Raw genomic sequence first — 24,854 nt, 5'->3', positions numbered from 1 at the left:
AGTAGAACGTACTAGTAGAAGCAGTGAGCATGCCAGGGGAGATGTGGATGGGCATCATTTTCATACTGTAGGCTGTGTGATTTGCTCTGGTTGTAGCCTTTGAAACTAAGGAAGCGAAATCAGTAGCAGGGGCCTGGCAGTGAAGCACCCAGTTAAGCATACATAGGACTAAGGCAAGGACCCACTCAAGGAGCTAGGTTCAAGCCCCGGGCTCCCCACCCACAGAGGGGAGGAGGGTCGCTTCACAAGCGGTGAAGCAGGTCTGCAGGTGTCTATCTTCCTCTCTCCCTCTCTGTCTTCCACTCCTCTCTCCATTTCTCTCCATCCTATCCAATAAAATGGGAAAAAGGGAGGGGTCTAGGGGAGCCACCAGCAACAGTGGATTTGTAGTGCTGGTACCAAGACCCAGTGATAACCTTGGAGGTAAAGAAAAAAAAAAAATCAGTAGCAAAACTTCTCCAGGATTCCTCCAAAACCCAGCCAAACTGCCCATCCTGATTTTAGTTTCATATCCAGCTTTCTTCTTGCCCAGTGCTTGTGTCAGGAAACTATCTCCACACACTTTCCTGGGGGTTCTGTCATTCACCCAGGTGATGATGCCGTTAACAGCCTTGGGGAGGAGTGAAAGCAGCTAGCAACGTCAACTTACTGGATAAAATAAATCAAAAAGGAACATGCTCCTCATGGTAAAAAACAATCAAGCCATCCCACACTCACATAATGCATCTTCACTCTCTCATGCATTGACCATGGGTTTGTTGACTCACAGTGCGACTTGTCTGCACTTGGCTTGCTGGGGCAGGAGTGTGTACACAAGATTTTTTAAATTATTTTTTTCAAGGAACTTATATTCTAGTCAGTGAGGGAGGCAGGAAGCCAAAGTCAAATAAATAAAGTAATTACAAGTTTTTATTAGGTCTTTGAAAGCAAATGAAAGGTAAAACTGGAGAATAACAGTAAAGTAAATAAATAAGGAGGCCGGGCAGTGGCGCAGTGGGTTAAGCACACGATGGGAAGCACAAGGACCAGTGTAAGGATCCCGGTTCAAGCCCCCTAGTGGTGGGAACGTTATGGAATATTTTCTAATTTTGTGAATCAATATTATATCACTAATAAAAAAATAAACATAAATGGAGGTCAGGTGATGGCGCATCTGGTTAAGCGCTCACATTGCAGTGCACAAGGACTCGGGTTCAAGCCCCTGCTCCCACCTGCAGGAGGAAAACTTGACAAGTCAGGAAGTAGGGCTGAGGGTGTCTTTCTCCCTCTCTATCTGCCCTTCTCTTCTCTCAATTTCTCTCTGTCTCTGTCTAATAACAAATAAATAGGCTCTCCCCAGAGTCCTTTGCTTTGGTGCAATACACCCATGTTCAGTCCATTAAACATTTTTTAAAAATATTTATTTATTTCCTTTTGTTGCCTTATTGTTTTATTGTTGTAGTTATTATTGTTGTTAATGATGTTGTCGTTGTTGGATAGGACAGAGAGAAATGGAGAGAGGAGGGGAAGACAGAGAGGGAGAGAGAAAGATAGACACCTGCAAACCTGCTTCACCGCCTGTGAAGTGACGCCACTGCAGGTGGGGAGCCGGGGTCTTGAACCGGGATCATTATGCTGGTCCTTGCGCTTTGCGCCACTTGTGCTTAACCCGCTGTGCTACAGCCCGACTCCCCATTAAACATTTTTTAAAGTGAAATATACATCAGGAATAAATGTCCAGGCACAAGTAACAGGTGGTTACACATCACACAGATAAAGATCAGAACATATTTCTGGCGGGGAATAGATAGCATAATGGTTTTTGCCAAGAGGCTTTCATGCCTGAGACTCTGAAGTCCCAGATTCAATCCATAGCACCATCATAAACCAGAGCTGATAAAATAAATATAAATCTGGTAAAATAAATATAAATCATCATCATCATCATCTTCTGCCAGAAATTCTGTGTTCTGTGTGATGTATAACCACCTGTTACTTGTGCAAAGGACTCTGGGGAGTGTGGGGGAGGGAGGATGGGAAGAAAACTGGGGATCTGTAACATAATGAAGTCCTATGCATATGTCAGTGATTGCACTGTAAAGCATTAACCCTCTCAATGAAAAAAATAACATGTATTTTTCTCTATTTTCGATGTAATATGTAATTTTGCTGACAAATACTTCTGGCTGGATCCAGCTCAAGATGTGCCGTGTATTTATACCCCGACTGCTCCTCTTCGAACTAAGCCTGTGGCGACTGACTGTGGTTATTCTCTCTCTACCCTGAAAGGCATCTAATCTTAGGGCCCTGGGAGCGGGCAGAGTTTCTCTCCCTGTGGAGTCCCATTATAGTTTAAGTCATGAGCTATTCCAGATCTCTGCCTTAGAGAGCAGGAGTCCTAACAGTGGACAGTCTGGGGTCTTTCAGTAAGCACACCTGTGGCATTTTAGACAAAGAAATGGACCTGGTAAAAGCAGCAAGCAGACATGTCCCAACAAGCATGGAGGTATAGGTAAAAGAAAAAAAAAAGTAGGATTTCTAATAAGTAGTATTGGGAAATCTGGGAGCAGAAAACTCCTCACCAATACCCTACCCTTTGAGTGGAGGGCATGCAGACCTGGGACCTTCTTGAAGCAGGTGGTGGAGACAGAGATGGTGAAAAGCCAAGGAAGTACAAAATAAAGCCTCTGGGCAGAGCCGGCTGGTGTGGAGCGGCGGTTATAAATTGAGCTCCCGAAGTGGCCCGATGCGCCGGCAGAAGTGGGCAATTTTCTGTGGAAGAAAACCGGTGAATTACAAGACGCAACTGCTTTTTCATTTGAGAAAAATTAGACTGTCACAAGCACGTTTCAGGCAAGTTTGTAACAAATGGCTGTGTTTTAGGCTTAAATTACACACACACACACACACACACACACACACACACACACACACACAGAGAGAGAGAGAGAGAGAGAGAGAGAGGGAGAGAGAATGAAAATGATGCCAAGACTCAGGCAGAAACCGTTCCCTTTTTGTAGCTAGCAGTGTCCAGATATCAGATCATTAGGACAAATAGTGATTGGCCCTTTGGAGTCGGACCGCTGAACGGCAAACCTCGCCACATAAATCATGCCTCTGGCGCAGCAGACTTACCACAAAGATCATCTCTTCTCTTCGGACAAGTTGTGAGATTGCAGAAGTGTTCTTGAATCACAGGCTTTCATAGGCTACAGCCGTGGCAGTTTGAACTTACAAACAAACCCTGCTCCTCCATCATTTCAAAGACTTCAGTGGCCACCTGAAAAGAAGCCTGAACTTCACAGCATGGGCCCTGAGGTCCTTGGAGTAAGGCCCCTACCCCATGTTCCCGAAGTTCTGCCTTCTTCCTCACGATTCTGTGGAGGTATCTGGAATTCTCTGCCACAGGACCTTTGCGCACACTGATTCCAAGATTGGCCATTTCCTTTTCTTCATTCCTTTTTAAAAATTTTCTTTCTTTTTTTAAAAAAATAGTTTTATTTATTGCATAGAGACAGCCAGAAATTGAAGGAAGGGGAAATAGAGATGGAAAGAGACAGAGAGACACGTGCAGCCCTGCTTCACTACTCACAAAGCTTTCCCCCTGCAGGTGGGGGCCAGCGGCTTGAACCTGGGTCCTTGAACATTGCAACAAGTGTACTCAACCAGGTGTACCACCACATTTTCTCTTCATTCCTACACATTTTGCCTCCTGAGCTTCACTATTTCTCCTATCTCAGACTGCTACCTGCTTGAAGAAAACATAAACATTCCTCCCTGTGTTCCCATCCCAAGCCAGAACAGGTCTAAGCTCTTGGCTTCCTTTCTCTCTGTTTGTGGGACTTTGGGGAGAGGCATGGTCTCCATCAGTTACAAGGTTCATTGAAAGCAGACAATCACCCTCCTATATCTCTTTTTTTTTTCTTTTTATAGGGCAGGGAGTTACATTTATTTTACACTTAGTAATAGCTTTCAGGCCAATTCCTACCGGAACTGCACAAACTTTTCCCGCAGTGCCACCCAGCTTTGATCAGTTTCAAACTGGGCATGGCACAAGCTGACCGGTTACGAAGAGAGTCCATCAAGGTGCTGACAGGAAAGGTGAGAGCAGGTCGGCTGCCATCAGAACCCACCACTGGGAGGCTGGAATGGAAAAGTGGTTCAGCACACACACCAGGAGCCTGCAGATTTTTCACTTCACCTCCTCCTCTTCTTGTCCCCAGGAAATCTTTCCTGATGTACTGGATTACCTCTGTTTACATTCTCTCTGTACCAGCTGTAACTTAACTCTTTCTAGGCACTTAGTTATAAGCTTGACTAACATGTTGACAAGCTCACATGAGCAGAGAAACCAGACCCTTAACACTAGTTTATAAACCTTGAAGCCTTGCCTCTGTTTCTTTACTAAGCCACACCCACACCTGTTGCTACTTACTTTTTTAAAAAATATTTATTCCCTTTGTTTGCCCTTGTTTTTTTTATTGTTGTAGTTATTATTGTTGTTGTTGATGTCATTGTTGTTGGATTGGACAGAGAGAAATGGAGAGAGGAGGGGAAGACAGAGTAGGGGGAGAGAAAGACAGACGCCTGCAGACCTGCTTCACTGCTTTTGAAGTGATCCCTCTGCAGGTGGGGAGCCGGGGGCCTCGAACCGGGATTCTTACAGCGGTCCATGTGCTTTGCGCCACCTGAGCCTAACCCACTGTGCTACCTCCCAACTCCCTATTGCTACTCACTTTTTATGCAAAACTCCTTTCTCTAAGAGTATGGGAAGCCCCTGTGTCTGGGGAGCAAGGACTGTAGCACATCACAGTATTGTCTCTGTTCCCCAGGCTCTCTGCCTGTTCATTCCCTAACCCTGACACTTCCCCATCTAGGAGTGTGCATCATAATTCTTTTGGGATGCTGAAGGAGGGAGTTTGTATCTTGTGTAACTGCTTCCTGGGGAGACATGGACATAGCCGGCATAGTGGGTGCATGCTCCCGGAGAGACCTGTTCTGACTCTGTGCTTTTCTAGTGCTCCTGTCCACGTCCAAGCCCCAGCCCCAGCCCCAGCCCCAGCCCCAGCCCCAGCCCCAGCCCCAGCCCCAGCCCCAGCCCCAGGCCCAGGGGGTTAATACTCAGTTGCCAGGGAATGATGCTGACTGCTCCTATGTAAGGCAGAGCCTGGCTTTGCAGGACGTATTTTGATGGTCTTAAAGGGCTTGTGAGCTGGGGGGCAGGTGGCAGACTGTGTTTTCCTGAAGCTGCCTGCTGGCTGTGCTCCGCCAGTCTGGGCAAATGGAATCTGCTGGCTGCCTCAGAGGATTTATGGAGTGGTGTAGAAATGCTAAATGTTTAATAAACCTGTTATGCTCTTTTCTACAAGATATAAAAAGACCCCCATTTTAAATGAAAATATGAAAAACTCAAACCCACAGGAACAGGAGGGCATCTCTCCACCTATCCCTCCCTCATAACTGAACCAGCCTTTCCTTCCTTCCTTCCTTCCTTCCTTCCTTCCTTCCTTCCTTCCTTCCTTCCTTCCCTCCTTCCTTCCTTCCTTCCTTCCTTTCTTGCTTGCTTTTCTTTGCTTTTCTTTCTTTCTTTCCTCCAGGGTTATCGCTGAAGCTTGGTGCCTGCACTAGGAATCCACTGCTCCTGGAGGCCATTTCTTCCCATTTTTGTTGCCCTTGTTCTTGCCATCATTGATATTGGTGTTATTGCTGTCCTTGTTGGATAGGACAGAGAGCAATGGAGAAAAGAGGGGGAGACAGAGAGGGAGAGAGAAAGACAGATGCCTGCTTCACCACCCATGAAGCGATCCCTTGCAGATGGGGAGTGGGGGCTGGGGAGGTTCAAAACTGGGATCCTTATCCTGGTCTTTGGGCTTCGCACCATGTGTGCTTAACCCGCTGCACTAGCACCCACCCCCAGCCTTGACTTTCTAAGCTGTGATGGAGATTTCGATTCAGAGCTAGAACCACAGGGAGAAAAATAAGAACACTGAGGCTGGGAGATAGCTCAGCGGAGAGGGTGTACACTTTATCATGTACAAGGTCCCGGGTTTGAGTCTCCAGCCACCACATGGGAACTTGACAGTGGACACTGTGTCAATGTCTCTCTGTCTCTCCCTCTCCTACTCTCCGTATCTCACCCCATATGGTTTTATTTATTTATTACTTTATTTTTGCCACCAGGGTTATCACTGGGACATGGATGTCTGCTGGATGAATCCACCACTCCTGGTGGCAGCCATTTTTTAAAATTTTCTTTTCTATTTTTATTTGGTCAGTAAAAAAGGAAAAAGAGTTAGAAAGGGAGAGGGAAAGAGAGAGGGAACTGTAACATCACTTCGCCACATATAAAGCTTTCTTCCTGGGGACCTGGGGCTTGAGCGGGAGTCTTTGTGTGTGGTGATAGGTGTCTTAGCCGGAGCATCACTGCCTACCCCCCTTCACCATCTATTTAAAAGAAAGAAAAATACTAGTCGGCCAGGAGGGCTAGAACCCTGCTGCTGTGAAGCTCCAGTAAAACCCTGGTGACTCGGAAGGAAGGGAGGGAGGGAGAAGGAAGGGAGGTAGGAAGACAAGAAGGAAGGATGGAAGGTGGGAAGGGAAGGAGGGAAGGAGGGAGGGAGGGAGGGAAGGAAAAAGGGAGAAAATAGCCAATATTATTTGGGCCTTCCTTCTTTCCTTCCATCCTTCCTTCCTCCTTTTTTGCCACTGGATTTATCATTGGGGCTTGATGACTGAATAACAAATTCACTGCTCCCAGTGGCCATTTTTCCTTTTTTTTTTTTCCCCTTCCTTCCTTTTCTTTTCTTATTAGATAGGACAGAGAGAAATTGAGAGGGGAATGGGAGACAGAGAGGCAGAGATAAAGAGAGACACCAGCAGCCCTGTTTCACTGCTCCTGAAGCCCCCCCCCCCCCCCCACACACACACAGGTAGGGAGCGGGGGCTCAAACCTGGGTCCTTGTGCATAGGGATGTGTGTGCCACCTCCCAGCCCTTAGGAACTTACTGCAATGACACTGTCTTCCTCTGTGAGCAGGTCGTTGAATACAAACCCAAGTGACAGAATACCTCAGTGTTTTCTCATTGCACATTTAGATATAAAATGCTGAGCATCATTTCACAAGAAAACACAGTAACATACCTGTCTGGAGCACTTGTTACCTGCCAGCCCTAAGCAAAAGAACTTGGCAGAGATGAAAATGTTTTGAGGCTGGGCGGTGGTGCACCTGGTTAAGCACACATGGCGCTAAGAGTAGGGAACTGCACAAGGGGTTGGAGCCCTGGCTCCCCTCCTGCAGAGGGGGACACTTCCCAATTGGCGAAGCACATCTGCAGGTGCCTTTCTTTCTCTCCCCATTTCCGTCACCCTCTGCCCTCTCAATTTCTCTGTCCTATCGAATAAAAAATAGAAAGTCAACAACAACAACCAGGAGTGGCAGAATTGTGGTGAGCACTGGGCTACAGCAAGTGTAGGTTAAAAACAAAAAGACAGCATCACCCCCAAATGCGGTCTCCATTTGATCCTCAGTGTTCGCAGGGAAACAGGGCCCATTTGATCTCTTCTAAGCCTTTCAGCCTCTCTGTCTCTGAGAGTTGTGGCTTTGCTGTTACCTGAATGAGAGAACAGGAGCACAGAGTTACCGGAGGGACATGGTCTAGTCCAAGTCAGAGTAGCATGAAGGCACAGGAGAAGCAGACCGGAATCCAAACCCAGGTCTGGTCAGCTCCAAAGCTTCCTGTCGTGGTTAGTGTCTTATGTCACGAGCTGTCCTCTGGATGGGGACACCTCGGAGCCAAGTTGCCGTGAAATGCGGGACCCGGTAGAATCCAACACCCACCAGACTCCCGGCTTCAGAGAGAAGAAGAGGGACTGGAGAGCTCGTGCAGTGGTACTTGAATGAAAAGAATTCATGTTGAATTCCCAGCACCACCAAGAGACAGAGCGAAGAATTGTTGTAATCAAATATATACACATACATCAAGTGGAGTGATGGATGTGAGCACAGGCTTCAGAGTTCAAGCCGTCTGTCTTCAACTCTGGGGGAGAGGGAGCTCGAGGTTCTAGTCTGAGCTGATCTTCCCTTGACTCACTGAGAGAGCGCACCTACCTTTCTTTTGTACCATTGATTGAATATTGGTTTACAGAATTACATGTCACCAGGGGCATAATTCCATATGGTTCCCCGCTACCAGAGCTCCGAATCCCCAGCCCCTCTATTGAAAGCTACAGAAGTTCTCCTAAGGTTGCAGGTTTGGGTTAACTATTATTATTTTTTTTAATGTTTATTTATTTCCTCTTGTTGGCCATGTTGTTTTATTGTTGTGATTATTATTGATGTCATTGTTGTTGGATAGGACAGAGAGAAATGGAGAGAGGAGAGGAAGACAGAGAGGAGGAGAGAAAGATAGACACCTGCAAACCTGCTTCACCGCCTGTGAAGCGACTCCCTTGCAGGTGGGGAGCCGGGGGCTTGAACCGGGATCCTTACACCAGTCTTTGTGCTCCACACCACATGCACTTAACCCACTGCACTACTCCCTGGGTTGAGTATTATTTCTATAACTACTTATCTATATTTGTATATATCTGCCCCCACCTCCCTTTTCAAGGTCCCATCTTCTCCTCCTTTCCAAGTCACACCTACATCTATTTCCACTGCATCCAAATGCCCTTCCATTTTTCCTCTTCTTTCTCCAGGAGTTCAGAGCCCTCTGGTCATCTTCCTCTAACATTTCTCCCCCTCTGGGAGTATGGACCAACATTCTCTTTGGGGTGCAGAAGGTGGGAGGTCTGGCTTCTGTAATTGCTTCTCTGCTGGACATGGGTGTTGGCAGGTGAATCCATCCCCCCAGCCTGTTTCTGTCTTTCCCTAGTGGGGCAGGGCTCTGGGGAGGTGAGGTTCCAGGACACATTGGTGAGGTCGTCAGCCCAGGGAAGTCAGGATGGCATCATGGTAGCATCTGTAACTTGGTGCTCCTGCCTTTCAATGGCTGACTTCCTCTTCTTCTGCATGTGAGTAGGGGCAGGACCTGGCCAAAGCCAAGCACCTGTCCTATCTCTGGTGGAGAAAGAACCAATGACCTCCGCTCAGACTCTCCTCCCTTACTTTCATGGACAGCACATCTGCCGGTTCATCTGCCTCTCATACCCATTTTCACACCAGGGTTTGCTTTCTGTCATTAAAATAGAGACATGCCCCACAGACACTCTTCCCTGTCACTAGCGCTCAGGGACAAGAAGCCTCCCTGAAGTTGCCACTTGATGTGTCCCAGATCCTATTCTTGGGATGGTGGTTTTGCAGACTGCTGCACAGGCCATACCTAAGCGGAGAACTGGCATGGGCCACAACAAGCATTCTGACAGTCCTCTGACCCTCAGGGCAATGATAAGATCAGAGGCCTCTTTTTTGCCTCCAGGGTTATTGGGGAGACTCAGTGCCTGGACTTCAAATCCACTGTTCTTGGAGGCTAGTTTTTCCATTTTGTTGCCCTTGTTGTTACCCTTGTTGTTATTATTGCCATTGCTATTGTTGTTGGATAGGCCAGAGAGAGGAAGGGAAGGCAGGGAGGGGGAGAGAAAGAAAGACACCTGCAGACCCGCTTCACCACCTGTGAAGCGACTCCCATGCAGGTGGGGAGCTGGGGGCTCGAACTGGGATCCTTAAGGCAGTCCTTGTGCTTTGCACCACATGCGCTTAACCCACTGCGCTACCACCCAGCCCCCTCTTTTTCTTTTCTTTTTTTTTAAAGTTCTTAGACCACAAGCACTGTATTTAGGTTAGTTTCCTTATTGTCACTCAGGCTTCACCACTCTGAACTGATTTTTAAATTTTTTTTCACATAGAAAAAGAGAGACAGAAAGAGACAGAGAGAGGCAGAGAGAGACAGAGAGGCAGAGAGAGACAGAGAGGCAGAGAGAGACAGAGAAAGACAGATAGGCAGAGAGAGGCAGAGAAAGACAGGCAGAGAGAGGCAGAGAAAGACAGATAGGCAGAGAGAGGCAGAGAGAGACAGAGAGAGGCAGAGAGAGACAGAGAGAGGCAGAGAGAGGTAGAGAGAGACAGAGAAAGACAGAGAGGCAGAGAGAGAGGCAGAGAGAGGCAGAGAAAGGCAGAGAGAGACAGAGAGAGACAGAGAGAGACACAGAGAGAGAGGCAGAGAGAGGCAGAGAAAGACAGAGAGGCAGAGAGAGACACAGAGAGAGAGGCAGAGAGAGGCAGAGAAAGACAGAGAGGCAGAGAGAGACAGAGAGAGGCAGAGAGGCAGCACAGCACCAAAGCTTGTTGGGGTGTTTATGGATGCAGCCTGAACCCAGGTCATGTGCATTAGAGTAGGTGCATACCCAGGGGAGTGACAGCTCTTGATACATATTTTTTTAAATTTATTTAATAAAGGAGACATTAACAAAACTATAGGATAGGAGGGGTACAACTCCACACAATTCCCACCACCCAATCTCCATATACCATCCCCTCCCCTAATAGCTTTCCCATTCTCTATCCCTCTGGGAGTATGGACCCAGGGTCCTTGTGGGTTGCAGAAGGTGGGAGGTCTGGCGTCTGTAATTGCTTCCCTGCTGAACATGGGCATTGACTGGTTGATCCATACTCCCAGCCTGCCTCTCTCTTTCCCTAGTCGGGTGGGTCTCTGGGGAAGCGGAGCTCCAGGACACATTGGTGGGGTCTTCAGTCTAGGGAAGCCTGGCCGGCATCCTGCTGGCACCCGGAACCTGGTGGCTGAAAAGAGAGTTAACATACAAAGCCAATCAAATTGTTGAACAGTCATGGACCTAAAGGCTGGAATAGTGCAGATGAAGTGTTGGGGGGTCCTCACTGCACTCTTTTGTACTTCTGCTTTCAGGTCTATACTTTGCCATGGTTTGTTTTAAGTCATGTGTGACAGTCCAGTGAATCCTCAAGCCACCACTTGCCAAATCTTTACTTTCATGGGTTCCAAAGCTTCCACCCCACCCCTTTGCTTCTCCTCTCTTTGGAGTTTTCTCAAAGGATGAGCCAACCTTCCTTCCTTCCTTCCTTCCTTCCTTCCTTCCTTCCTTCCTTCCTTCCTTCCTTCCTTTTTCCCTTCCTTCCTCCCTCCCTCCCTCCTTCCCTCCATTACTCCTCCATCTCTCCCCCCTTGTCTTCAGGGTTATAACTGGAGTTCCAAGTCAGCACTATGAATCCAGTAATCCAGGCAGCCATTCTTTTCCATTTTCTTGGACAGGACAGAGAGAAGTCATGGGAGAGAGGGAGATAAGCGGGAGAGAGAACAATAGACACCTGCAGACCTGCTTCACTGCCTGTGAAGCTTTCTCCCTGCAGCTGGGGAGTGGGGGCTTGAACTGGAATCCTTGCATGGGACCTTGCACTTTGTAGTATGTGCGCTAACCAGGTGCACCACCGCCCAGCTCCCTTTGGGTGGATTTCTAGTGGCTGATACCTCAGGAAGATAAAAACAGGAACTTCAAAGCCAAATTGCCTTAAATCACTGTCCACTTAAGCCCCAGAGGAACCAGGAGGCCCATCTCTGGGTCCTGTCTCCTGATTTGGGGCATGCAAAGATGATCCTCTGGTGGAGACCTTTGTTTTGTTTTGTGCTTCAAAGAGGAGCAATAAATACATGAATGAATGCATGAGGAGGCCTTCATATTGCCACAAAGGAAGCCTTTGATAAATAGTAGTAAAATGCCTACTACCTATTTTTATCATCACAGATTCAGAGAGTAAATATTTTTGGACAACTGAAATATATTATCAAATTGTTCTCTGAGAGGACTGTACTTATTTATTCAGCCACTGGAAAAGGAAAAAAAAAAAAAGAAAACTGCTTTTGTGTTACCTCTGCTTTGATTTGCATTGCTTGGAGACCTGGCAAGATGGACTGTGTTTCCCATCTGTCTGGGCACTGATACATCTTCTTTATGAGATACACTCAGAGTCTTTAAATTGTTTTAATATCTCCCATGCGCTCTGATCATCCCTACAACTCAGCAGAGGTGGCAGAGCTGATAAGATTTGCAGTCTCCAGAAACGAAAAAGAAAAAGGAAAATTTCCTAGAAAGGGGCCGGGTGGTGGTGCACCTGGTTGAGTACACATGTTACAATGTGCAAGGACCCAGGTTCAAGTCCCTGGTCCCCACCTGCAAGGAGAAAGCTTCAGGAGTGGTGAAGCAAGGCTGCCGGTGTCTCTCTGTCTGTCTCTCTCTGTCTGTCTCTCTCTGTCTGTCTCTCCCTTCCTCTCAGTGTCTGGCTGCCTCTATCCAATAAATAAATAAAGACAATAAAAAAGTAAAGAAAGAGAAATTCTTAGAAGTATGTTAAGTGGGTTCCCATGGTCAAGCTGCTAGTGTCCAGTAAAATCGAGGTTTGAACCATACCACTTCGATTTACTCTTCTTTAAGAGATATTTTATTTTATTTTAGTGAGAGAGATACAGAGAGACACAGAGAGAAAAACACAGCACTGCTCAACTCTTGTTTATGGTGGGGGATTGAACCTGGGACCTCAGAGCCTCAGGCATGAAAGTCCTTTATGGAACCCTTATGTCAGCTTCCCAGCCCCTGCTTTACTCTGTTCAAAACACAGTTTATGGAATCGATACCTCCTGGCATGGAGGGGTTAAAATAGACTTAACTAGTTAGATTACGCATTAATTAACTGGCAGTTAATTTGCAGTAATTAATGAGCCTAGCTGCCGTGTTGAAATGTGGTAAGTCCTTAGGAGACATGACTTCAACAGCTTCTAAGCTGTTCCCCCTAGCTCATTTGGAAACCATTACAGAAACTGTTCTAGGTCCTCGAAAGGGGTCTTCAGTGGCAAAGTTTCAATATAGTTTAGATCATAGAGCTGCTCACTGCCTCATAAAATCTATTTTCATGGTCGTGGCCAATATGATGCTAATTTAAAGATAAATAATACAGTTCAACCATCATTCAAGCATCAGACCCACGCTCTCCTGCACTGTTGTGGTTTCCTTGTGGAGAATTTGCTCCGCCTAGAAGCTGAGCAGCTTCTAATATACTTGGCAAGAGAGTCCATGGGGGCTGAAATCCATGAGTGGGCCCGTGGATACATTCCCATTTGCGCGTTCACCAGAATAATGCAGACAGGAGACACCACTGACTCGACCACTCGTGGATACACTGAGAAAGGTGGATGGCATCCACCACTGGAATGACAAGGCAGAAGCCAGCCCTCCTCTGTTTCTCGGATACAATGTAAAGCAACTGGGGCCAGGTGGTGGCGCATACGAAGTGGTTATAGTTATAGGAAGCATTCATATCACTAAGTAGCAAGGACCCAGCCTCCAGCCCCGCTCCCCACCTGCAGTGGGGTAAAAGCTTCACAAATGGCAAGATCCTTATGTTTAGCACTGTGTGTGCTTGACCGTGTGTGCCACCACCCAGCCCCCATGCCCCTCTTCTGTCCTCCTGTGGGAGTTGAGGGTTGAGAAATGAGACTCACAAGCTGTCTGTTTTCATATATATATATTTGAAAATTTATTGAGTAGAGACAGAGAGAAACTGAGAGGGGAGAGAGAGATAAGAGACAGAGAGACACCTACAGCCCTGCTTTAGCACTTGCAAAGCTTTTCCCCTGTAGCTGAGGGTCAGTGGGCTTGAACCTGGACCCTTGTTGTTTGCAATATGTGCACTCAGTCAGGTGCACCACCACCACCTGGCTCCAGATCTGTGGATTTTCTCTGACCATTCCTGTGAGTAGCCATGTCTTTTTTTTCTCTGACCTGTGAAACCCTGCAGGCTGAACTGTAGGTGTTAGGTATAAAGCAAGCTCAGATCCCTCACATGGTTCTGGTCAGATGAGTCAAGACCTACAGAGCACAGGTCTCAAAGGAGCCAGTAAATTCTTATTTCTGACTAGGAGAAAAATAAAGTAGAGAATGCAGGTGGTGGGTCTGGGTGGCGGTGCACCAGATTGAACACACATATTACAATACACAAGGACTCAGGTTCGAGCCCCTAGTCCCTACCTGCAGGGGAAAACTTCACAAAGTGGTGAAGCAGGGCTGCAGGTGTCTCCCTCCCTCTCTATCTAGCCCCTTCCTCTCGATTTCTGGTTGTTTCTAGCCAATAAATAAAAAATATAATAATAATAATAATGATAAAATTTTAAAAGAGAGAGAGAATGCAGGTGGCATAGAGTCAGATGCTCAACACCATGGGCTTTGCAAGGGAACCTCTCTTCACCTCATAGGACCACAGGGGATCCATGGTCTCCAGAAACACCCTGGTTTTATTTAAGAAAAGAATTGCCAACTGGGGTTGGGTAATAATTAGGGGTGCTCAGCGCTGATTAGCTGTTGCAGAGAGCACTGGATGGGTAAATATTTATGAAGATGGAAGAAAATTGATGGTTGAACATCAGGGGTAACAGCTGGGCAGGTGATGGGTCACAAGCTAGGCTTGTCCACTCGGGGAGTGTCTGGTAAAGTCTGAAGCGGGGGGGGGGGGTCACCTCTTCAGAGTTTAGTACTGAGAAGCTTCTAGAGGAAGGTGATCACCTTGTCCATTCAGATTCAGTTGAGTTTTGGAAATGAAGTCTAGAGGCTACATGATTAATTGTGTCAATAGCTGGTTTTATTTTTATTATTTTCACCACTCCCATCACCAGTGGTCTGTGTCCTCATCCCCACCACAATAGAAAACCACTACAATTCTCCCACAGTCTTCAAAATAGGTTGACATCTTTTCTTTTTCTTATTTGCATATTTCATTCCCTCTGCTCTGCATCTGAGTGACACCGGTCTGCAGGTGGCCGGCATCTCCTGACTTGTTTCACTAAGCATCACCTTCTCCTCCAGACCCGTCCACTTCACCCCAAAGGAAGGGCTGCCTACTTTTGTATGTTTTATTTTACTGATTTATTATGGATAGAGATAGAGAGAAATTGAGAGGGAGTGGGGAGATAGAGAGGGGGAGACACTTGTAGCATTGCTTCACTGCTTGTGTGGCTTCTATACCAGGGGTGCCACCACCCAGTCCCCAGCCACCAGTGTTTGACCTTGAAGTGATACAAGATTCATCCCTGTGTTGAATCCCTCGGAGTATAAATATTATGTTTTCCTTTTCATAAGAGCTGCCTTTTGTGAATGAGGACTCAAACTCCAAGAGGCTGGACAACCTGTCTTTAGTTATGACAAGAATTCAGCTCATTTCTGTTTGATGTTCCTAACTCTTAGGCAGGGTGTACGCTGGTCATAGAGAGATGAAAGTGGGGCATTCTGGGTTCAACATTTTGATATTTGTAAGGGATGGTGGAGCAAGGCACTGGCGCCTCTCTTCTCTAAGTATATCTGTCATTCCAAAATTCTGTATCTTTATCTGTCTGTCATCCTCTCCAAGGACATAGCATGTTCTAAAAATTGAACTCAGCAATGTTGTACAAGCAAGGATGATCCCAAATGCCAGGCTTTGATATCCTTTTCTTTTGTTTGTAGTGAGTTAATAATGATTATTAAGATTGTAAGATAATGGGAGTATAATTCTATACAGTTCCATCACCAGATTTCCCTGTCTCATCCCCTCCATTGGAAACATCCCTATTCTCTATCCCTCCAGGAGTGTGGACCCAGGATCATTATGGGGTGCAGAAGGTGGAAGGTCTGGCTTCTGTCATTGCTTCTCCACTGGACATGGGTGTTGGCAAGTGGGTCCATATTCCCAGCCTGTTTCTATCATTCCCTAGTGAGGCAGGGCTCTGGGGAGGTGAGACTTCAGGATACAGCTGAGGTCGTCTGCCCAGGGAAGTCAGGATGGCGTCATGGTAGCATCTGCAGCTTGGTGGCTGGAAGGAGTAACATATAAAGCAGAAGAAATTGTTTAATAAATATAAACCCAAAGGTGGGAATAAAGCAGATGAAATTAGGGGGTCTTTGTGTGGGAAGAAGCCAGGAAGTCTATTTGAGGTATGTTCTAAAGGGCCCATGACTTCAGTAAATTTTGCCTGAGCCTCAACAGAATTTACATTTGATATCTTGCATTCAATCCAAGAAAGTGAAATGGTGCGGATTTTTTTAAAAGTACTGTCAGGGATGGGAAGAACTCTCAGAGGTAGAGCATGGAACTTGTAGACAGAGGACCAAGGTTCAATCCCTAGCCCCACATGTACAAGAACTGAGCAGTGTCTTGCTTTCTTGTCTTGTCTTCCTCTCATAAAAATAAGTAGATCTTTAAAATCTTTATCAGCACTGGCACCAGTACCTTCCAAAGCAAATCATTTTGCTATATGAACCTGGAAAATGTATAATTTTTCATGTAGGAACATATGGAAGGCTTGGGGCCAGTTCAGATCTGCAAAACCTTCCTGCTCTCTACCCCGGCCAGCGGGGTGAGAACAGGGGCTAGGAACCCTGGGACCTGGAATGAAAGGGACAGGAGACACAAAGAACAACAGCAAGACAGGATTCTGATCAAGCTGCCAAATTTTATTGTGTTTACAGGCATTATAAGGCTTTGGGGAAGGGGGAGTGCAGGAGCAGGAGGAGGGGGAGCAATTATCAGGGTGGAATGTCCCTTGCAACATACATAGCCGAAACTATGTCTATTAACTATAACTATGTGGTGTGTCACTTGTTTTCTGGTAAATGGCCTACCTGCGGGGAAATAGAAACTTATCTCGAGGGCTTTCATTGTTTCGAAGCTTATCTTCTATCAAGCAGGGAATGGCTCTTGGCAGCTCTCTGCTTTGCTTTTCAAGCTGTGCCAGCATCCATCTCTGCCCCCCCATCTAGTTTTTGCCACCTTGGTTATTGCTGGGGCTCAGTGCCTGCCCAATGAGTCCACCACTTTTGGCAGCCATTTTTTTCTTTTGACTTTTTTTGACAGGAGAGAGAGAAATTAAGAGGGGCCGAGGAGGTAGAGAGGGAGAGTGAAAGAGAGACACCTGCAGACCTGCTGTACCGCTCCTGAAGTATTCCCCCTGCAGGTGGCAGCAGGGCCTCAAACCCTGGTTTTTGAGCTTGGCCATTTTTTTTTTTTTTTGCCTCCAGGATTATTGCTGGGGATCAGTGCCTGCACTATGAATCCATGGCTTCTGACAGACAGTAAGCCTTTTTCTAGCCCCCTCCCCTGCCATATTATTCAATAGGACAGAGATAAATGAGAGAGGAATGGGAGACAGAGGGAGAGAGAAAGATAGACATCTACAGTCCTGCTTCACCACTTCCCTGCAGGTGAGCAGCTGGGGACTTGAACCTGGATCCTTGAGCGTATCCTGTGCTTCATACTGTGTGTGCTTGACCGGGTGCACTACCATCACCCCCCCTTTTCCTTTTCCATTCCCTCATCCCTTCCTTTTGCTTTCCTCCTAGAAATGGGAGTGTTAATATTAACAATGTCAAGTCTATAACTTCTTTTGTTTGCTATACCCCCCACTAGTTTGCTATGCAGATTAACTGAGACACATTCCAAGAGAGCAGTGTATTAAAATGAGCAAGTCAAGCAGGTCTTTGAAAGGGAAGATCTCGCTAGCACAGGGAACATTTATGATTCTGGCGGTGAAAGTGTGGCTGGGCACTTCTGGCAAGATACTGGACAGAAGCGTGCATGTTGGAGATAGACGGCCTCCAAGGGCAAAGATAAGTGAGGTGGAAAGGCAGGAGGCTTTCAAAGGGCAGCTGCTTGGCACGCTGCAGAAGTGAAAAAGAAGGTTGCACAAGTTCCTCCACTCATTCCTGGGAAGCATGATGAAAAGGATGGACTTCATCCAAGAAAACACTGGAACACCTCAGTAAATAGGAACAAGTGAAAAGAATAGCCTGTTGAATGAGCATGCCCTGCAAACGTGTTGTTAAAATATTTCTGTATAGTGCACGTCACTTTTTTGAGTTAGGTTAGTCTCTTAAGACTCTTGCAAATGGTTGCAGGGATCAGAAGAGTGATTTTGAAATAGGCCTGGGAAAATGGCGAGTGTCAAGCTCTGGTTGTGGGGAGATCTCATCTGACGTGTCACTGGGGTGGGGGTGGGCACCGAGGGTGATTTCAGGCTTGTTTAATCCAGAGCTTAATCGTATGTTTGCATCCCTCCCACATTTTTTTAAAAAATGGTTTTATTGGCAGGATTCATGGTTTACAGTAAATACAGTTGTTGGTGCATTTGTAAAATTTCTCAGTTTTCTGCAAAACACTCTCATCCCTGCCGGAGTCCTTTATTTTGGTGCAAAACACCAAACCCAATCCAAGTTCTGCTTTGTGTTTCTCTTGTTCTTATTTCTCTACTTCTGTCCATGAGTGAGATCATCCCATCTTCATCCTTCTCTTTCTGACTGATTTCACTTCATATGGTTCCTTCAAACTCCATCCAAGATGAAGTGAAGAAGGTGAATTCATTATATTTAATAGCCGAGTAGTATTCCATTGTGTATATAGACCAACAAGATCTGTTGGTGGACACCTGGCTTTCTTCTAGGTTTTGGCTATTATAAATTTTGCTTCTTTGAACATAGGTGTACACAAATAGTATTGGATGGGTGTTTTGGGTTCCTTAGGAGAGGAATTGCAGGGTCATAGGGTAGGTCTACTTCTAGCCATCTGAGAGTTCTCCAGACTCCTCTCCACGGGTATGGGTACTGAACCAATTGACATTCCCACCAGCAGTGCAAGAGGGCTCCTTTGTCCCCACAATCTCTCCAAAACTTCCTGCTACTACCTGTTTTGGTGTATGACATTCTCACAGGAGTGAAGTGGGATCTGACAATCTATGACTTGGAGCATGTTTTCATATGTCTCTTGACTCTCTTCTTTGGTGAATATCCTTCATATCCTCTCTTCATTTTTGGGTGGGGTCGTTCTTTTTTCTTGTTGCTGAGTTTGGTGAACTCTTTATATATTTTGGTTATTAGTGTCTTGTCTGATGTCTGACATGTGAAGATCTCCCATTCTGTAAGGAGTCTCTTTGGGTGGTGGTTTCTTCTGCTGTGCAGAAGCTTTTCAATTTGATGAAGTCCCGTTGCTTTATTTTTGTTTTCATCTTTCTGACAAGTGAGTTTGTATCATTGAAGATACCATAAGGTAAAATGAGGGACTTCTTGTACACTGAAAATTATGGGTCACTCTTCAAGAAAATAGAAAAAGATCTGCCCCCTCTTTCTATGTCTCTATCAGATTGAAAAGACAGTGTAGGTGGTAAAAAGCCCACAACAAACAGAATTTAAATTATATTATTGGCACAGGGGCAAACAATGATATCAATTTATATTTTTGTTGTCAGCGGGAATACACCTCTAAAGGCTGAGCTTTTCAAGAATAGAGGGGAGGCAGAGACAGGGTGGGAAGGATGGGGAGCACCACAGTAATAGCACATGAATAAAATTTCTGGGGGTGGGTGGTGACACACTTGGCTAAGTGCACATAGTACTAAGCACAAGGACCTGTCCAAGGACCCAGGTTCAAACCCCCATTCTCCACCTGCAGCAAGGAAGCTTCACAAGTGATGAAGCAGGTCTGTAGGTGTCTCTCTCTATCCCTCTCTATCTCCCCTTCCCCTCTCAATTTCTCTCTGTTCTAGCCAATAAAATGATGGGGGTGTTAGAGGAAAAAAATAAATGGCCAGGGCCAGGCACATCTAATTAAGTGCTCACATTACAGGGCACAGGGACCCAGGTTCAAGTCCCCAGTCCCCACCTGCAGGGAGAAAGCTTCACGAGTGTTGTAGCAGGGCTGCAGTTGTCTCTCTGTCTCTCTCCCTCTCTGTTTCTCTATCTATACAATGAATAATATAAATAAATACAAATTAAAAAAATAAAAGGCTACCAGGAGCTATGAGCAACTAGAGGTGAAAACAAACAAACGAACTAACTCAGAATTCACTACGGTGCAGTGGAGGTCGGCCTTGAAGCCAGACCCTGTGCTTGGCAAAGCAGGGGCACCATCCAGGTGATATATTTTTTTCAGATTCTGACATAGGGTTTTTTTTTTTTTAATCCAGCAAGAAATCTAGAGACAGGTGGAAAATATATCACCAAGGAAATACTTGAAATCAGTGAAAAAAACATCAACAGTTTAATGTCCTAATAACCAGGTAGCTGTGTGGCAAAGCAAATGTTGACATGTTCCCACAGGGCCTGCTGTGTGTTCCGTGAATCAGCGTATGTGACAAGTTATATATGCTAAAACTTTATATGCACGTACCAGGAAAATGAACACAAATGCTCTCTCTACCGAGAGTATGACTCTAACCCTGTTTCTAAAACCAGAAGCAATGATAAAATAATTTTAGGACAAAAAAATTATATTTGATTGCGCAAAAGAGTGAACTATGAAAATGGTTTGTAACAGTCTCCAAAGGTGTTCCTAATTAATAAAACATTTTAAAATTAAGATGGAAATGACCGACACACACACACACACACACACACACGCACACACATACTAGATTATAAAGCAATTTGCAGTAAAAGAAATCCAGTGCGCTTAAGCAAATTTCAGTGATCTTCCAAAGTCTCCTCTGTGACTGGAACAATGCAGGGCTGGGGGATAGCTCACCTGGTCTAGTGCCCCATGTTCAAAGACCCAGTTTCAATGCCCCAGCAGTGAATGGGAGCCTGCCCACCCCACACAGGGGAAACTTCACTGGCAGTGAAGTGGTGCTGTGATCTCTGTTCTCTCTCCCGCTCTGATGCTTGAATAAAAAACATATAAAAGAGGAGTCTACCCACAGAATAACACCAGGGCAAAGCCCTGATAGAAGGATGGATTGTTAAAAGAAGAAATGAAAGAAGGAAGACAGGAAGTAAGGTGTCTTTCTCATGTTACTAAGACCATCCAGACTTAGCAACATGCAGTGATATTGACCTTGTGAGGATATTAGCGGCAACAAAAATGATTTTTTTTTATTGTCTTGGGAGTAAAAAGCTGAAACTCACCAAGGAGGCTTGACTAGTGTTAGCAAACCTATGAATGGACTTACTCTTAAACAGAGCAACCCTGGTCTCAGACTCGGTCACCAAAATGTCCACAGAACACTATAAAAAGGACATTTAGTTACACACAGCTGGTTTTGACACCATACATTTTAAACCATTAGGTATGATATTTATCCTAAGACTCTACCTAGGTGTTTAAGGAATGTAAAAAATGAATAATCAAAAGAATGACATTAAGAATCCAAATTTTTTTCATGCTAGAAAGAATGTAATGGGATGATAATTTAGAGGTTAAGAAAAAAAATCTATACTCTGAATTTCAGTTGGAAGGAACAGTATGAATACAGGATGAGTTTTATCTTTAAAAATAATCTTCCTCTCTCTACCCTCTGAAAAGACTATGATCCATCCAATCTGTGAGCATAAGGCTGATTGAAATTTAAATGAGATTCATATAAAACACATAGGTATCTACCATGTGATATGTGCTGTACTTGGAAATGGAAAAATAAAATTTGAATCCAAGATAATGTGGGAACGTCTGAATCCCTTTCTTGGACACCATTCTTTCTGTTACCATAGTAAGTGCTTTCAAAAGTGATTCAGGAAACCTGCTTTGCAGGAGAAGGAAGTGGAGTTGTAGACTTCCATCGTTTCTTCAGTGCTCAGAGATACCCCGCCACAGGAAGCGGTTTGCAAATCATATCACTGTGAAAGGGAAATGCAGTCTGTGGCTAATTAGTCATGGTCAGAGCCAAGGGGTCTAAGGTAAGCTCCTGGCATCATGTACTTAATGAGTGCATAGGTTAAAACAGGTGTTGTTGGGGGTCGGCTGGTAGCACAGCGGGTTAAGCATAAGTGACGCAAAGCATATGGACCAGCTTAAGAATCCTGGTTTGAGCCCCCAGCTGGCTCCCCACCTGCAGGGGAGTCGCTTCACAAGCAGTGAAGCAGGTCTGCAGGTGTCTATCTTTCTCCCCCCCTCTCTGTCTTCCCCTCCTTTCTCCATTTCTTTCTGTCCTATCCAACAACCATGGCATCATAACAACAACAATAGTAACTACAACAACAATAAAACAAGGGCAACAAAAGGGGGGGGGGAAACAAAATTAAAAAAAAAAAGAAAAAAAGACTTGAAAAGAAGTATTGCTCAGAAGCTACTAGAAATTAAATGCTATAGTTCAGTGACAGGGATATAAGATGGGGGGAACCACATAGGAGGCTAAGTGATAGAGCACTGAAACTGAGTGCTCTTGCTAATTGGTCTTTCTTTCTTTCTTTCTTTCTTTCTTTCTATTTATTTCACCATTCATGTCACCAAAGGTCTATCCCCCCCACACACAAACTTATAAATAACCACTCTAGTTCTCCCACAGTCTTGAAAATTGGTTGACTTTTTTTTTTTACATTTGTATGTTCAATTGTTTATGTCATGCATATGAGTGAAGCTATTCTGTGGGACTGGGTGGCAGTACACCGGGTGAAGTGCATGTGGTGCAAAGTGCAAGGACTGGCGCAAGGATCTCGGTGGAGCCTCGGGCTCGGCTCCCCACCTTCAGGGGTGTCGCCTCATAAGCGGCGAAACAGGACTGCAGGTGTCTATCTTTCTCTCCCTCTCTCTGTCTGCCCCTCTTCTCTCAATTTTTCTATGTCTTATCCAGCAACAAGAGCAATGGCAACAACAATATAATAATGACAACAAAATAACAAGGACAACAAAAGTGGAAAAAATGGCTGCCAAGAGCAGTGGATTCATAGTGCAGGCACAGAGCCCCACCTATCACCCTGGAGAAGAAAAAAAGATACAAAGAAAAAAAAAAGAAAGAAACTATTCTTTTTTTTTCTTTTTGTTGCCCTTGTTGTTTATTGATGTTGTTGTTATCATTGCTGTTATTGCTGTAGTTGTTGTTGGATAGGACAGAGATAAATGGAGAAGAGGAAGATGGGGGGGGAGAAAGATAGACACCTGCAGACCTGCTTCACTGCTTGTGAACCAACCAACCCCTTTGCAGGTGGGGAGCTATGATCCTTATGCCGGTTTCTGAGCTTCGTGCCACATGTGCTTAACCCGCTGAGCTACCACCTGGCCCCTATTCATTTTATTTTAATGAGAGAAAGATGGAGGTACAGAGAGGAGGACACAGAAAGACCAGAGCCCTGTTCAGCCCTGGCTGATGGTGCTGCTGGGGACTGAACCTGGGACCTCAGAGCCTCAGGCAGGAGAGTCTTTTTGCAGAATTACTGTGCTGTCTCCCCAGCCTTTTCCTTCTTCTTCCTATTATTATTATCAACATCACCATCATCACCATCACCATCATTATTTTCCCCAGAGCCATGCTCAGCTCTGGCTGTTGGTGGGACTGTGGATTGAACCTGAGACTACAGAGCCTCAGGCAGGAAAATCTTTTTTTCCAGAACCACTGTCCTGTCTCCCCAGACCCATTATTATTATTGTTGTTGTTGTCGTAGTCATCATCATCATTATCATCATCATCATCACCATCATTATTTTCCCCAGAGCCCTGCTCAGCTCTGGCTCTTGATGGATCTTGGATTGAACCTTGAATGTTCCTCAGAGCCTCAGGCAGGAGAGTCTTTTGCAGAACCATGATGCTGTCTCCCCAGCACCAAGCCCCCTTTCCTTGCAGAAGACCTGAAAGGAAATGCAAACCTCACCACTTTCTTCAATGCATGTCTTTGTGTGTGTCTCTCGTTGTGACGTGCAGGGCAGGAGAGAATCGGGAAGGATTCCAGCTATGAGCAGGAAGGGAAAGTCCAGTTTGTGATTGACGCCGTGTACGCCATGGCTCATGCCCTCCACCACATGAACCGGGACCTCTGCGCAGACTTCCGGGGAGTCTGTCCTGAGATGGAGCAGGCCGGGGGCAAGAAGCTACTCAAGTACATCCGCAATGTGAACTTCAATGGTGAGTCTCCAGGGAGCCATAGCTGACATGCCTATAGACGTCACCCCGTGGGATTGTTACTGATGTGTTTTTTGCTAGAGACCATCGGTGGACTCAACTCTGGCTTATGGTGGTGCTGGGAATAGAACCGGGGGCCTCCTGCATGCAAGTCCTGAGGACCAGCACACTGAGCTGTCTCCCTATCCCCAGCCTCGTCATTATTTTCTCCTGACTATGTCTCCAGACCTAGTCAAGCTGTATGATATCAAATGGCTGAATCGACGTATGAGTGGGTAGTGCGTGAACCACTGAGCCACTGACCAGCCGTATAAGTGAGTTAGCAAGTATTTGAGGGTTATGGTTTGATCTCCTTTTTAAAATTGGATTTCATTCACTTTCTTTCTTTTTTTCCCTTTTAATTATTTACTTTATTTGATAGGACAGGGAGAAATTGAGAGGGAAGGAAGTTACAAAAGGGACAGAGAGACAGAGAGACAGAGAGACACCTGCAGCATTACTTCACTGCTCATGAAGCTTTGCCCTTGCAGGTGGGGACTGGGGGGCTTGAACATAAACTTATTCAAGTTAGCCACCACCCAATTCCTTGACCTCCTATTCATAACAGAATTTTTCACCAAGCCAAATTCTTCCTTCCTTCTTTTTCGTTTTTTCTTCCTTTCTTTCTTTTATCCTTTCTTTCTCCTTTTTTTTTTTTTTGCCTCCAGGGTTATTGCTTGGGCTCAGTGCCAGCACTACAAATCCACTGCTCCTGGTGGCCATTTTTTTCTTCCATTTTATTGGACAGGACAGAGAGAAATTGAGAGAGGAGTTGGAGATAGAGAGGGAGAGAGAAAGATAGACACCTGCAGACCTGCTTCACCGCCTGTGAAACATTCTCACTGCTGGTAGGGAGTCGGGGGCTTGAACCCAGATCTTTGCATGGGTCCTTGCACATAGTACTATGTGTGCTTAACTGGGTGCACCAATGCCCAGCCCCTGCCAAAGCCTTTCTTGTATGTGGGGACAGGAGGGAAGAGGGAGTGGGACAGCAATTCAAGTTATTTGAAGTAGTGATTGTAATTCTCCACA

At 45.7% G+C, this 24,854-nt stretch overlaps 1 protein-coding gene across 2 annotated transcripts in view; it reads left to right on the top strand.

The window, feature by feature from the left end:
* The window catches only part of GRM7 (glutamate metabotropic receptor 7), an 872,294-nt gene that overhangs the window by 588,337 nt on the left and 259,103 nt on the right, over positions 1–24,854 (top strand). For both annotated transcript variants that reach the window (XM_060180786.1, XM_060180785.1), the window contains one exon: positions 23,586–23,786. In XM_060180786.1, the coding sequence (XP_060036769.1) occupies positions 23,586–23,786 (201 nt within the window). Of the gene's footprint in view, positions 1–23,585; positions 23,787–24,854 lie in introns of those variants that run through there.

Source organism: Erinaceus europaeus, chromosome 21 (assembly GCF_950295315.1).
Source record: "Erinaceus europaeus chromosome 21, mEriEur2.1, whole genome shotgun sequence".
Taxonomy (NCBI): domain Eukaryota; kingdom Metazoa; phylum Chordata; class Mammalia; order Eulipotyphla; family Erinaceidae; genus Erinaceus; species Erinaceus europaeus.
Note: the sequence above shows the minus strand (reverse complement) of the source record. Positions and strands in the feature narration are given on the sequence as shown.